The sequence below is a fragment of the Microcaecilia unicolor genome, chromosome 4 (genome assembly GCF_901765095.1).
Source record: "Microcaecilia unicolor chromosome 4, aMicUni1.1, whole genome shotgun sequence".
Taxonomy (NCBI): Eukaryota; Metazoa; Chordata; class Amphibia; order Gymnophiona; family Siphonopidae; genus Microcaecilia; species Microcaecilia unicolor.
In genome coordinates, this window is record NC_044034.1 from 83,309,603 (window position 1) to 83,325,980 (window position 16,378).

Consider the following 16,378-nt stretch of genomic DNA (forward strand, 5'->3'; position numbering starts at 1 on the left):
ACTCTGGAATGAAGCGACCACTCGTGCGGTTGCATGACTCTGCTCAGTCTGTCGGCCAGACTGTTGTTTACACCTGCCAGGTATGTGGCTTGGAGGAGCATGCCGGACTGGCAAGCCCACCGCCACATGCCGACGGCTTCCTGACACAAGGGGCGAGATCCGGTGCCCCCCTGCTTGTTGGTGTAATACATTGCAACCTGATTGTCTGTCCGAATTTGAATAATTTGGTAGGACAGCCGGTCTCTGAAAGCCTTCATTGCGTTCCAGATCGCTCGGAGCTCCAGGAGGTTGATCTGCAGATCCTTTTCCTGGAGGGACCACAGACCCTGGGTGTGAAGCCCATCGACATGAGCTCCCCACCCCAGGCGAGATGCATCCGTCGTCAGCACTTTCGTGGGCTGCGGAATTTGGAATAGACGTCCCAGGGTCAAATTGGTCCGGATGGTCCACCAGAGCAGTGAAGTGCGGCAACTGGTGGAGAGGCGGATGACATCTTCTAGATTCCCGGTGGCTTGAACCCACTGGGAAGCTAGGGTCCATTGAGCAGATCTCATGTGAAGACGAGCCATGGGAGTCACATGGACTGTGGAGGCCATATGACCCAGAAGTCTCAACATCTGCCGAGCTGTGACCTGCCTGAGACGCTCTGGTCTGCGAAGCCAGGGACAAGAGGTTGTGGCCCTCGCTTCGGGAAGGAAGGCCCTGAGCCGTCTGGGTATTCAGCAGAGCTCCTATGAATTCCAGAGACTGGGTTGGCTGGAGATGGGACTTTGGGTAATTTATCACAAACCCCAGCAGCTCCAGGAGTTGAGTAGGGCACTGCATGGACGGAGGGCTCCTGCCTCCGAGGTGTTTCTTGACCACCAATCGTCGAGATATGGGAACACGTGCACTCCCAGCTTGCGTAGATACGCCGCCACCACCACGAGGCACTTTTGTAAACACTCGTGGGGCAGAGGCGAGCCCAAAGGGCAGCACACAATACTGAAAGTGCCGTGCGCCCAGGCGGAATCTGAGATACTGTCTGTGAGCTGGCAGTATCGGGATGTGAGTGTATGCATCCTTTAAATCCAGGGAACATAGCCAATCGTTTTCTGAATCATTGGCAGAAGGGTGCCCAAGGAAAGCATCCTGAACTTTTCTTTGACAGGAATTTGTTCAGGCCTCTCAGGTCTAGGATGGGACGCATCCCCCCTGTTTTCTTTTCCACAAGGAAGTACCTGGAATAGAATCCCTGCCCTTCCTGCCCGGGTGGTACGGGCCTCGACCGCATTGGCCGCTGAGAAGGGCGGAGAGTTCCTCTGCAAGTACCCGCTTGTGATGGGAGCTGAAGGATTGAGCTCCCGGAGGACAATTTGGAGGCAGGGAGGCCAAATTCAGGGCGTATCCGCACCGCACTATTTGGAGAACCCACTGGTCGGAGGTTATAAGAGGCCACCTTTGGTGAAAAAATTTTAACCTCCCTCCGACCGGCAGATCGTCCGGTACGGACACACTTATGGCGGCTATGTTCCCGTGGATCCAGTCAAAAGCCCGTCCCCGGCTTTTGCTGTGGAGGCGCAGGGGGCTGCTTAGGCGCACGCTGTTGACGAGAACGAGCGCGCTGGGGCTGTCCCTGTGCCTGACGAGGCCTTCGGGCCGGCTGGGTGTACCTACGCCTTGCAAAGGAATAGGGCGCAGCCTGCCGGGCCCGGGAAAAACGTCCACCTGCTGAGGTGGGTGCTGAAGGCGCCCGGTGGGAGAGCTTGTCGAGGGCGGTTTCCCGCTGATGCAGTTGGTCCACCAGCTGCTCGACCTTCTCACCAAAAATGTTATCCCCCCGGCAAGGGACATCGCCAATCTCTGCTGGGTGCGGTTGTCCAGGTCAGAGGCACGCAGCCATGAGAGCCTGCGCATCACTATACCTTGGGCCGCAGCACGAGATGCCACGTCACAGGTGTCATAGATACCCCTGGACAGGAACTTTCTGCACGCCTTCAGCTGCCTGACCACCTCCTGATAAGGCCTGGACTGCTCCGGCGGGAGCTTATCGACCAGGTCCGCCAGCTGCTTCACATTGTTCCGCATGTGGATGCTCGTATAGAGCTGGTATGACTGGATGCGGGTCACCGAGCATGGAGGATTGGTAGGCCTTCCTCCCAAACGAGTCCAGAGTGCGAGACTCCCGCCCCGGGGGCGCCGAGGCGGTATCCCTCGAACTCCGTGCCCTCTTGAGAGCAGAATCCACGACCGCCGAGTCATGGGGCAATTGTGGCCGCATTAACTCTGGGTCCGAGTGGATCCTGTACTGGGACTCTGCTTTCTTGGGGATGGTGGGATTAGATAATGGTCGCATCCAGTTCCGAAGCAGTGTCTCCTTGAGGACATTGTGCAGCGGCAAAGTGGTGGACTCTCTAGGTGGTGATGGATAGTCGAGGACCTCGAGCATCTCAGCCCTCGGCTCATCCACAGAGACCACGGGAACGGGAATGCAAATAGACATATCCCGCACAAAGGAGGCAAAAGAGAGACTCTCAGGAGGTGAGAGCTTCCTCTCAGGTGAAGGCGTGGGGTCGGAGGGAAGACCCACAGACTCCTCTGAGGAGAAATATCTGGGGTCCTCCTCTTCCCCCCACGAGGCCTCTTCCTCGGTATCGGACATAAGCTCATGTAGCTGAGTCCTGAACCGGGCCCGGCTCGACGTCGAGGCGCCGAGGCCTCGATGTCGTCGAGCGGTGGACTCCCGCGCTGGCGGGGACGAAGCTCCCTCCATCGACGTCGACAGGGACTCCACCTGCGTGGCGGTCGAGACCGGCGCCGCAAGCGGCGGCGGCGTCGACAGCCTCGGCACCGGGCTAGAGCTCGCCGGCGCCACAGTCATCGGCGCCGAGGGCGCAAGCCCCCCCGGCGCCGGCACAGCCTGGCGCATCAGCCCTTCCAGGATCCCCGGAAGGATGGCTCGGAGGCACTCGTCCAGGCCCGCTGTCGGGAAAGACGTGGGGGCCGGTAGAGGCATCGGTGCCGGAAGCTGCTCGGGTCCAGGAGACTGCACCGAAGTGCTGGGACCCTGACGTGGCGGTACCTCCACCACCAAGGGGGACCTTTCCTCTCGACGCGGACGCTTCGGCGTCGACTCCTCTCCGGTACCGAGAGCCGGATGCGTCGAGGGCGACCGGTGACGGTGCTTCTTTGCCTTCTTACGGTGCCCGTCACCGGTGCCGGGTGGAATTGAGGAGGAGGAGGTCGATCCCCCTCTGTCCCGAGGAACCGGGTCAGACAGGGTTCGGTCCCAAGGGCCACGGGCTGAAGGAGTGACCGGGGCCGACTGCCCACGCCGTCTCTCACCTCTACCCTCACCGGAGGACCGGCGGGCCGACGGGACCTGTTCTCCTGGGGTCGATGCCATCGGTGCCGATTTTTCGGGCATCGATACCGGTAACGAAGGACCGGGCGTCGATACCGATGCCGTCGAAGTCGACGTCGAAGGGCCGGCGCAAGTTCCAAAAAGGCGGTCCCGCAGAACTTGCCTCGCAACCTGAGTCCGTTTCCGGAGACCGAGACACAGAGAACACGACTTGATATTGTGCTCTGGCCCGAGGCACTGGAGGCACCAAGCGTGGGTGTCGGTCTGCGAGATCGGCCGGCCGCAACGACCACCTTCTTAAATCCACTCGGGACCTTCGAGGACATCGACGGAAAAATCGCGTCGGCGAAGTTAAAGTAGTCGATGGTGGCGGAAATCACACCTCGAAAAAATTAATCGATCGCGCGGCCACAAGGCTGCAACGCGACGCCCTCGCTAGAAACGAGGGAAAAAGGAGCGCGTGCTCTTTTTTTTTTTTTGAAGAAAAGAAAAACTGGAGCACGCGGTAACAAAAGTTTTAAAAAATTAAACAAAATCGCGTAAACGCGACGGTCTTTCCGGGGCTGCGAAGGGAGAGCGGCGACGGCACGACTCTCCTCGGGCGCGGAAAAGAAAAGACTGGCGGGAACGGTCACGCACGAGCGGGAAGACGGCCGCGCATGCGCGGTGGGCCGTGCCCGCGTGCGGACCGCCCGCGAAGCTTCTTCGGTTGGTGGGGGCTGCCGCAGACGTCACCAGTCGTGAGAACAAGCAGCCTGCTTGTCTCGGAGAATATTCTATTCCCCTGTTTGAACACAAACGTACAATTCCATCACAACTAATAGCTAGATATGCCAGCATATGAGCCAGCGCTTTTTTCTTTACAGCAGTGACTCTACAGTACCTGCTTGTGCTTTTTTCTCTACAGCAGATTTCCTCTACAAGTATCTGCTTGTGCCGAGAGCTGATGAACAATGCTCTCGTTGGGCAATTTGGTGTCTTTGATGCCAATGCAGGGCATATGCAAGATGGACTATCTGAAGAACTCACTGGTCAGAGGTTACAAAGGGCCATCTTTGCTGTAAAATATTCAGCCTCCCCCCCCCCCTCTACTGGTAGGCTGTCCGGGATGGTTACTTGGGCTGTGGCTATGCTCTCCTGGATCTAATCAAAAGCTCGTCTCTTGCTTTGACTGGGGAGCTGGCTGGGACTTCTGAAGACAGGACTGGACAGGCTGAACACACTGGGCCTGAGGCTGCTGGGCAGAGTGAGAAGGCATGAGAAACCTACAACTGAGCATCTTAGAGCTGACCCTACCCACAAAAGATTTAGGGCACTTTTAAAACCCACCTTTATGCTTAGGTTTTGGTTTACCAATCACCTAAGTTGAGGGAAGGACTGCCACACAATAGTAAAAATGCTTTACCTGAATGAACGCGTTTTCTGACTGAAAGGATATGAACTAGACTCAGTATGCTCATATGATTTGTTTGTTAAGATTTTAACTGTGTGTCTCGAATGGGTTTGTACATATTTGTATATAATTATAACATAATCAGTGGCACTAAATACATGTATCGGGGTGATTCTTTAAGGAACTGCTTAGATTTGGGCAGCAAAATAGGTATGTAAATTCCGGTATTATTTTTTTTATTTGTACCCCGCGCTTTCCCACTCATGGCAGGCTCAATAATCATTTACCTAGTTATGTAAACACGTACAGTATCCTTTTCGCAATGCAGTAAATACCATCATAGAAAGAAATGTAAACTGAATATATACCTGTACACTGCCTTAAGTGAATTTCTTCAAAAAGGCGGTAAATAAATAAATCTATAGAATGTGGTAGAGTGTCCCGGTTGTTTAGATACTCTCAACTGATCAAAAATGGAACTCTTTTCCTTTCTTTTAAAGTTTTTATATTGTTTGTAAACCATTCCGACACGTCTATCAAGAACGGTATATCAAATGCCAATAAACTATAATAACTCCCCAATCTCTTATTTTTCCCCATTTGTTTGTCTTGACAGAGCTTAAAATCTATTTGAGCAGGGACAATCTCTTACAGGTTTACGTACAGTATGTAGTGGCGCTATAGTAATGGTAGGAGTATGCATAAACCTGATGGATATCCTTAATATCCAGCTAGCTGTGGGGGGTGAACAAAAAAACATTTGGGAACCACTGTATATAGATACATGCATAACTGCACATTGAGCACCAGATCCCCACAAACACAACCAAGAGGAATGAAAGGTTTTGAGAATCCTAGTTCCCAAACCAATTATAGGCTAAGAGTACTAGAACATGCACAACAGGAAGTAAAGCACTGAGATGGACAGCAGAGTTCTGCCAAGGAAACAAGGGGTATGACAGAGAGTCACCATGGAAGGAAGTAATGTTGCCGTCATAAAAATAGGATTTTCCAACATTTGAAGCAAGAAAGCAACAAGTTTAAAAGTTCACACTTACAGTGTGACACAATGGCACATCTTTCCTTCCTCTGTTCATAGTCAAACATGTCTGCAAGTGGGACTCGGTGCAGACTCGCATGATATAATGCCCCTCAGAAGCTCTATAGTTTGGGGAGGTATGGGTGTGCATATAAACACAAACAGAAGAAAAAACTCCACTGAGGGAAAGCACCAGGCATCAAACAGTAGAGGAGAAAAAGGAACCTCTCGCAGATGGTATCCAGGAAAAACCTTTATTAAACAACAGTCTTCAATAACAATCAAGGGGCCCTGACATGACTCGTGTAGTAGGTGATAGTTTGCGAGTTAGTTTGTGCCTAAATTCGTTGTACACAGAAAGACTGCAAATAGGAGACTTTGTTTTATGACTTGTCTGGGAATATGTTTGACACGATAGATTCCTAGACTCCTGATGCAGGCCGTTATGGCCGAAACACGAGTCATGTCGGGTCCCCTAAATTGTTATTGAAGACTGTTGTTTAATAAAGATTTTTCCTGGACACCATCTGCGAGAGGTTCCATTTTCTCCTCAACTGTTTGATGCATGGGTGTGTATATCCCATGTTATTTATTGCCCTTCTCTTGTACTGTCAATTCCTGACAGGCTCTTGCTCTCATCTTGCTATGCCTTTTTCCTGAGTCAGTATGTCATACTTCCTCTCTGGCCCTATTCAAGTGCCTCTTAAAAACTCACCTTTTTGAGGCTGCTTTTAAAATCTTAATCCTTTGTTCTTCTGTTTTTAACCATTCCTATAATAAAATCAAAACTCCCCAATCCTCTTCTTTGAGCTGTTTGTCATGAATAGATTTTAAGCTTCACAGAGCAGGAACGGTCTCCTATGTGTACAACGCTGTGTATATCTAGTACTGCTACAGAAATGATAAAACAGTATTAGTATACTGGAAGCCGCTATGACCTGCCATTTAGAAATAGCGGGATATCAAGCCTCTTAATAATCATATACATATTAGTAGTATTTGTATCTATGGTAAGCCTGTAAGTGTGTCAGTTGGAATGCATGTTCTGAGGGTGTGTGAGAAATGTGTTCCTCTATCATATTACTTTCCTCTTCTCCGTCCCCTTGCATTCTCTCTGTCCCCCTCTCCCAAGTTCTTATCACCTACTACTCAGCTCCTTCAGGTCTTCTACTATTCTTCTGTAAGCAGGGCTGGGCTCCCTGCCAACATGCTGCTGCTTCTGTGGTCCAGATCGGCTCCTTAACATCTTCTGGTGGTGGAGTATTGGGTCTCTAACACCTTGCAGCTTACTGCTCCTTGCTCCGTTTCATTTCTCCCTGTATGAATTGTTTCTTTGCACATACACAAACAGATGTATGGATGGACAGACAGGAAGGCAGACTGATCCTACTCAATAGGCACTCATCCTTGTCCGGGAAATGCACCTAAAAATGGAGGTTGTGGTGATTCTGGGAGTGCCACAAAAAAAACAGACAGAATGAAACTTTTCTATTACATTACTTAGCAAGCAATGCAAAAAGGAGCTGGTCTTTTTGAAACTGTACCTGACAAAATTCCTTGAGCAACTTTCCCACTCCACTCTGGAAGCTCTCTTGTTTCAGTTGTTTCCTTTTCAATGTGAACTCGTTCACTCAGGTTAATCACATCACTTGCTGCATCTAAAGCCTGTGTGTTTATAAAATTCAAGCAACAGAAAGTAGTTTAGTAACGTATAAAATTCAAATCCGTGTTATTTATGGTATATCATTTTCATGTCCCAGAAAAGGTGATAGATGTAACATGGACTTCTAAACTATTTCATCTACTTATATGCACATGTACAAAGTTTATATTTTTCTATTTATAAAATATATAGAGCCTTATCAAATATATCATTCAAAGTGGTTTACAGTCAAATTAACACACAAAAATCCCATAAATAACACAATAAACACAGGCTCACACAATTATTCAAACTTACAACCTAAAAGCATCAATACTGTCACCTTCACCCTTTATCTTAATGCACTTATTTAAAGTCCTATAACATTAAGTTCCTGATGGGTCTCATATTGTACTGTGTTCTATATACTGGAAGCAACAATGAGAAAGCTCTGTCCTTCCAACATGGTAGATTACTACACAGCAATTTACAGAGCGGTGAAAAAGTATTAGCCCCTCCGATTCGCCCTATTATTGCATATGCCACACTGAATGGTTTCTGATCTTAACACAACATATAATATTAGTAAAACACAACACCATTTTTTTTTTTTAATTATTGCTTCATTTATTTAAGGAACAAAGTTATCCAACACCCATATAAAAAAGTAAAGTTAGCTCCTAAATTTATTAACTGGTTGCACCACCTCTAGCAGCAACAACTGAAACATACGTGGAGGGGCATAATCGAAAGGGGCGCCCAAGTTTTCCTGAGGACGTCCTCGCAGGACGTCCCGGCGAAGGGGTGGGGAAACCCGTATTATCGAAACAAGATGAACGTCCATCTTTTGTTTCGATAATATAGTTGGGGACGTCCAAATCTTGAAATTTAGGTCGACCTTAGAGATTTTTGGCAATAATGGAAACCGAGGACGCCCATCTCAGAAACGACCAAATCCAAGCCCTTTGGTCGTGGGAGGAGCCAGCATTCGTAGTGCACTGGTCCCCCTGACATGCCAAGACACCAATCGGGCACCCTAGGGAGCACTGCAGTGGACTTCAGAAATTGCTCCCAGGTGCATAGCTCCCTTACCTTGTGTGCTGAGCCCCCCAAAACCCACTCACCACAACTGTACACCACTACCATAGCCCTTATGGGTGAAGGGTGGCACCTACATGCGGGTACAGTGGGTTTCTGGTAGGTTTTGAAAGGCTCACATTTATCACAAGTGTAACAGGTAAGGAGGGGGATGGGCCTGGGTCCGCCTGCCTGAAGTGCACTGCACCCACTAAACCTGCTCCAGGGACCTGCATACTGCTGTCATGAAGCTGGGTATTTATTTGTTACATTTATATCCCACATTTTCCCACACATTTGCAGGCTCAATGTGGCTAATACCGTTAAGGCATTCGCCAATTTCGGTACTGGATTAGTACAAAATGTTGTATTGGGATAGGGAAGGTAAGATTCAATCAAGCTGGGTTGAGGTAAACGAGTCTTTCAATGTCCAATACGATCTTGATAGTGAAGTGTTGCAGGATTGAGTCACTTAAGTTGGGTCATTCGGATATGCTTTTCCGAATAGGTGAGTCTCTAATAATTTTCTGAATTTTAGGTGATCATAAGTTGTTTTCATCATTTGTGGCAATGCGTTCCACAGGCGCATGCCTATGTAAGAGAAGTTGGACGCATGGGTTGGCCTGTTCTTTAGTCCCTTGCAATTTGGGTAGTGGAGATTCAGGTAAGACCGTGATGAACTGGTACTATTTCTGATTGGGAGATCGATTAGGTCAATCATGTAACCTGGGACTTCACCATAGATAATCTTGTGGACTAATCTTGTGGACTAAGGTGCAGATTTTGAAAGAGATGCGTTCTTTGATAGGAAGCCAGTGCAATTTTTCATGAAGTGGTGTGGCGCTTTGGAATCGTGTCTTACCAAAGATCAATCTGGCTGCTGTGTTTTGTGCCGTCTGGAGTTTCCTTGTGAGTTGTTCCTTACATCCTGCATAGATTCCATTGCAGTAATCAACGTGGCTTAATACCATTGATTGAATTAAATTACGGAAAACATCTCTTGGGAAGAATGGTTTCAAACCCTTGAGTTTCCACATTGAATGAAACATTTTCTTTACGGTGGAGTTGACTTGGGACTCAAGTGTAAGATTTCGATCAATAGTAACACCTAGTATTTTGAGACTATCAGAGATGGGAAGGGAATGCTCTGGAGTGAATAAGGTTGTGGGTTTATAATTGTTGAACTGGGATGAGAGGATAAGGCAATGCGTTTTATCGGTGTTCAGCTTCAGTTGAAATGAGTTTGCCCATGAGTGCATGATGTTCAATCCACTTTTGATATCGTTGAAGATTTCTGATAAATCATGTTTAAAAGGGATATAGATTGTAACATCATCAGCATAGATGAACGGGTGGAGACCATTATCTGATAGGGACTTGGCCAGTGGGATCATTAACATGTTGAATAGTATTGGTGATAGAGACGAACCCTGAGGAACTCCACAGTCTGATTTCCATGTTGACGATATATTTGTGTTAGATTTAACTTGGTATGACCTGGTAGTCAGAAAGCCTTTGAACCAATCAAGTACATTTCCACCAATTCCAAAGTGGTCTAAAAGTCAAAGAAGTATACCATGGTTGACCATATCGAATGCACTCGACATGTCGAATTGGAGCAGGAGTAGGTTATTTCTTAAGGCGATTTCATTCTTAAATTTGGCCAGTAGGGTGACCAGCACAGTTTCGGTACTGTGGGAAGGGTGGAAACCAGACTGAGATTCATGTAGTAAAGAGAATTTGTCCAAATAGTCAGTGAGCTGCTTGGTCACTAAACTCTCCATCAATTTGACTACAAGTGGGTTAGATGCAACTGGGCGATAATTGGTGATGCCATTTGTTTTTTCCTTTGTGTCCTTCGGTATGGGGTGAGTAATATGTTCAATAATACTGTCACTCTCCTACCCGTTATGCAACGTGTTTGCGGGAAACTATTGATGTAACAACAAAGTGGAGAAAAAAAGACCTCAGGTCACTCGGCTGATCCTCGTTCTTAAAGGACAAGCCTTTTGTATAATGAGGAGGCCTTATCAGTCATGGGTCTCAAAAAAACTCCACTAAATGACTTATAAATTTCTAGTCCCAACAAACAGATGCATAAGAGACACTGTTTTCAAATACATTCAAGCTTGGCAAGAGTACTTATCTCAATGTAAGAATGCTTAGAAAGTCCAGCCGTATTCAATATGTTCTTTTGACATTCGAAAGGTCCCGACAGGGAAGCCCTGTTTCGCTAGATATAGTAGCTGCTTCAGGGGAATCTTTCACACTGTACACAATCCCAAGCCTGTAAAATATCTCCGTCTCCAATCTCACTGGAACAGAAAATGGCGGACCCATTTTCTGTTCCAGTGAGATTGGAGACGGAGATATTTTACAGGCTTGGGATTGTGTACAGTGTGAAAGATTCCCCTGAAGCAGCTACTATATCTAGCGAAACAGGGCTTCCCTGTCGGGACCTTTCGAATGTCAAAAGAACATATTGAATACGGCTGGACTTTCTAAGCATTCTTACATTGAGATAAGTACTCTTGCCAAGCTTGAATGTATTTGAAAACAGTGTCTCTTATGCATCTGTTTGTTGGGACTAGAAATTTATAAGTCATTTAGTGGAGTTTTTTTGAGACCCATGACTGATAAGGCCTCATTATACAAAAGGCTTGTCCTTTAAGAACGAGGATCAGCCGAGTGACCTGAGGTCTTTTTTTCCCCACTTTGTTGTTACATCAATAGTTTCCCGCAAACACGTTGCATAACGGGTAGGAGAGTGACAGTATTATTGAAAATAGATCCTACTTATTCCGGAATATTACAGTGAGTAATATGTTGCCATATTCTTCAGGAAAATGGCCTTGTTGGAGCATGTAGTTTAAGTACGATGAGAGGTCTACTAAGAAGCGATTGGAAGCAGATTTGAGAAGGTAGATGGAAAAAATATTTTAAAGAAGTTTTTTTGAGGGTGGGAGGGGGTTAGTGACAACTGGGGGAGTAATGGGAGGTCATCCCCGATTCCCTCCGGTGGTCATCTGGTCATTTAGGGCACATTTTTGTGGCTTGGTCGTAAGAAAAAAAATAACCAGGTAAAGTCGTCCAAGTGTTCATCAGGGACGCCCTTTTTTTTTCCATTATCGGTTGAGGACGCCCATGTGTTAGGCACGCCCCAGTCCTGCCTTCGCTACGCCTCCGACATGACCCGTGAACTTTGGTCGTCCCCGTGACGGAAAGCAGTTGAGGGCGCCCAAAATCGGATTTTGATTATGCCGATTTGGGCGACCCTGTGAGAAGGACGCCCATCTTCCGATTTGTGTCGAAAGATGGGTACCCTTCTCTTTCGAAAATAAGCCTGATAGTAACATAGTAGGTGACGGCAGAAAAAAGACCTGTACAGTCCATCCAGTCTGTCCAACAAGATAAACTTGTATCCGCTACTTTATTTATTTGTTACATTTGTATCCCACATTTTCCCACCTATATGCAGGCTCAATGTGGTTTACATAATACCACACAGGCGATCGCCAAGTCCGGTATGGAAACAAATACAATTTGGTATTAGGGTCGGGTAAGGATAGTATCGTCTGGTACATTGGGATAGATAATAGGAAGGAATATTTAATGTCCAGTACAATCTATGGTTTTGCTGTGTTGCAGGGATGAGGCATCTAAGTTAGGTCGGTGGGGAATGCTTTTCTGAATAAGTAGGTCTTTAATGATCTCCTGAAATGTAATTTATATGTATACCTGGCCATGATTTGTATCCACCATTTTCAGGGCACAGACCGTAGAAGTCTGCCCAGTACTAGCCCCGCCTCCCAACCACCGGTGCTGTCACCCAATTCCGCTAAGCTTCTGAGGATCCATTCCTTCTGAACAGGATTCCTTTATGTTTATCCCACGCATTTTTGAAATCCACCACCTCCCGCGGGAGGGAATTCCAAGTATCCACCACTCTCTCTGTGAAAAAATACTTCCTGACATTTTTCTTGAGTGTGCCCCTTCAACCTCATTTCATGTCCTCTAGTACTACCGCCTTCCCGTCTCTGGAACAAGTTTGTTTGCGGATTAATACTTTTCAAATATTTGAACGTCTGCATCATATCACCCCTGTTCCTCCTTTCCTCCAGGGTATACATGTTCAGGTCAGCAAGTCTCTCCTCATACGTTTTGTAACGCAAATCCCATACCACTTTTGTAGCTTTTCTTTGTACCGCTTCAATGTTTTTTTTACATCCTTAGCAAGATACGGCCTCCAAAACTGAACACAATACTCCAGGTGGGGCCTCACCAACAACTTGTACAGGGGCATCAACACCTCCTTTCTTCTGCTGGTCACACCTCTGTCTATACAGCTTAGCAACCTTCTGGCTATGGCCACCGCCTTGTCATTCTGTTTCGTCGCCTTCAGATCCTCAGTCACTATCACCCCAAGATCCCTCTCCCCATCTGTACATATCAGACTCTCACCGCCTAACACATATGTCTCCTCCCATGGATTTCTACTCCCTAAGTGCATCACTTTGCATTGAGTTTTAATTGCCAAACATTAGACCATTCTTCTAGCTTCTGCAGAACTTTTTTCATGTTTTCCAGTCCTCCGGGGTGTCCACTCTGTTACAAATCTTGGTGACATTCGCAAAAAGGCAAACTTTACCTTCTAACCCTTCGGCAATGTCACTCACAAATATATTGAACAGAACAGGCCCCAGCACCGATCCCTGAGGCACTCCACTACTCACCTTTCCCTCATCCGAGTGAATTCCATTTACCACCACCCTTTGGCGTCTGTCAACCAGTTCCTAATCCAGTTCACCATGTCGGGTCCTATCTTCAGCCTGTCAAGTTTATTCAAGAGCCTCCTGTTGGGAATCGTGTCAAAAGCTTTGCTGAAATCTAAGTAAATTACATCTAAAGCACATTCCTGATTCAATTCTCCGGTCACCCAGTCAAAGAATTCAATGAGATTCGTTTGGCATGATTTACCTTTGGTAAAACCACGTTGTCTCGGATCTTGCAACTTATTGGCTTCCAGGAAATTCACTATCGCTTCCATTACTTTTCCAATAACCAAAGTGAGGCTTACCGGCCTGTAGTTTCCAGCTTCTTCCCTATCACCACTTTTGTGAAGAGGGACCACATCCGCTGTTCTCCAATCCCACGGAACCTCTCCCGTCTCCAAGGATCTATTAAACAAATCTTTAAGAGAACCCGCCAGAACCTCTCTGAGCTCCCTCAATATCCTGGGGTGGATCTCGTCTGGTCCCATGGCTTTGTCCACTTTTGATTTTCAAGTTGTTCATACACACTCGCTCCATTCTCATACATACTTTTGCCAATCAATGGTGGTCCTTCTCCAGGATTTTCTTCAGTGAAAAAAGAAAAAGTATTTGTTTAGCAAATTTGCTTTTCCTTCATCATTATCCACACAGTGCTTCGCAGCATCTTTCAGTCTCATAATTTCATTTTTAGTCTTCCTCCTTTCACTAATATACCTGAAGAAATTTTTGTCGCCCCTCTTTACATTTCTAGCCATTTGTTCTTCCGCTTTCGCCAGAAGTCTCTCTCTCTCTCTTGGCTTCTTTCAGTTTCATCCAGTATTCCTCTGTGTTCCGCTTCTTGAGTTTTTCTGTATACTTTTCTGTATAATCCCGGCTCCGTTCCTTCTATCTCGCTACTCCCTATGCCTGGAATAGACTCCCTGAGCCAGTACGTCAGGCTCAGTCTCTGGCTGTCTTCAAGTCTAGGCTTAAAGCCCACCTCTTTGCTACTGCTTTCGACTCCTAACCATGACTCTCTTACTCAACACCCTCACTTATCACCCCTACCACTGCAATTTCCCCACCCCTAGCTGTCTGTTCGTCTGTCCAATTTAGATTGTAAGCTCTGTTGAGCAGGGACTGTCTTTTCATGTTAATTTGTACAGCGCTGCGTAAATCTAGTAGCGCTATAGAAATGTTTAATAGTAGTAGTAGTAGAAGTAGTATACTTCATGAATGCCAACTCTTTAGCCTTTATTTCCTCAGCCACTTGCTTGGAGAACCATATCGGTTTCCTTTTTCTCTTGCTTTTATTTACTCTCCTTACATAAAGGTTTGTGGCCATATTTATAGCTTCTTTCAGCCTGGACCACTGCCTTTCCATTTCTCGTATGTTCCCCCAGCCCATCAGCTCCTTCCTCAGGTATGCCCCCATTTTACTAAAGTCAGCATGCTTGAAATCCATGAGTGGCTGCCCCCAACTTCAGCTGTTATATCAAACCAAACTGTTTGATGGTCATTGCTGCCCAGGTGGGCACCCACTCGGACATTTGACACCAGATCCAGCTTCGCTCCCTCTCTCATAGGTTCCATCACCATTTGTCTGAGTAGAGCACTTTGAAAAGCATCCACGATTTCTCTACTTTTTTCTGATTCCACAGATGGAACTTTCCAATCCACATCTGGCAGATTGAAATCTTCCAGCAACAGCACCTCTCTTTTCTTTCCCAACTTATGGATATCTGTGACCAGATCTTTATCTAGTTCCTCCGATTGTGTAGGAGGTCTGTAGACTGATTGTTACATTTGTACCCCGCGCTTTCCCACTCATGGCAGGCTCAATGCGGCTTACATGGGGCAATAGAGGGTTAAGTGACTTGCCCAGAGTCACAAGGAGCTGCCTGTGCCGGGAATCGAACTCAGTTCCTCAGTTCCCCAGGACCAAAGTCCACCACCCTAACCACTAGGCCACTCCTCCACAACACCCATGTGGTCAGAGGTTCCGTCATCTGTTTTTAAGGTGATCCATATCGCTTCTTCCTTTCCCCAGGCCCCTGTCATTTCAGTCGCTGCGATATCATTTCTCACATACAGAGCTACTCCTCCACCTTTACGACCGTCTCTATCCTTCCTAAATAGATTATAGCCTAGTATGTTCGCATCCCATTCATGGGAATCATTGAGCCATGTCTCCGTGATTGCAACAACATCTAAGTCTGCCTCTAACATCAGGGCATGCAGGTCATGATTTTTGCTTCTTAGACTGCAAGCATTTGTGGTCATCACCTTCCATCTACATTTCAGAGGCATTTTTGTCATCTGTTTAGTTTTTTGTTTAGTCTCACTTTCCGCTGTGTTGATAAGTAATTTAATGTTGTTTTCATTGCTTTCTTTTCTAGTGTCACATTTTGTCTTTAGCTGGGGGTGATCACTTGAAGTGGCCTGACTCCATATGCCACCCCTGCCATCTAGTTTAAATGCCTACAAGCATATTGTCTAAATTTCTCCCCAAGGACTTTTTTTCCTGCCACAGTGAGATGCAGCCTGTCATTACAATATAGTCTTTGTTTTTCTATGTATTGCCCCATCCTCCTATGTACCTAAAACCTTCTTTGTGACACCAGGCTTCGAGTCAGCTATTGAAATTTTCAGTACTTCACAATCTTTTCTCTCCCTTTCCAAAGGTAGGTAGTACTTCAGAAAAAGCTATTGTTTATACCAAAGGTTTTAACCCCTCCCCCAGCTCCTGAAAAGCTCTCTGTACTGCAAGTGGGGTATTACTGCAAGTCATTTGTTCCCAGGTGGATAACAACATCAGTGTTTGTCTCCTTAGTTTCTTCTCTGATTATAGACTTTATTTGCTTGGTACTCCTGGTAGCTGAGGAGCCTGGAAGGCATTTCACTTTGCATGGCCCCTTGAACTGTGTTTCAAAGTTAATGCCTCTGATGATGGAATCCCCTAGTAGCAACAGTTTCTTGGTATAGGTTTCAATGTTAGTGCTATGGGGGTAACTTTTCTCTTTGGGCACCTTCATTACTTTTTGTTCCACCTTCACCGCTTTTTGTTCTGCCTCAGTTCTATTTTCATGGACATCACAGTGCTGTAATGGAGCAAAAGAATTCTGTAGGGGCA

At 46.7% G+C, this 16,378-nt stretch overlaps 1 protein-coding gene across 2 annotated transcripts in view; it reads right to left on the bottom strand.

Moving 5' to 3' along the window:
• Nucleotides 1-16,378, bottom strand: part of SPART (spartin) — a 78,486-nt gene that overhangs the window by 37,854 nt on the left and 24,254 nt on the right. For both annotated transcript variants that reach the window (XM_030200384.1, XM_030200385.1), the window contains exon 4: nt 7,320-7,440. In XM_030200384.1, the coding sequence (XP_030056244.1) occupies nt 7,320-7,440 (121 nt within the window). The remainder of the gene's footprint in view (nt 1-7,319; nt 7,441-16,378) is intronic.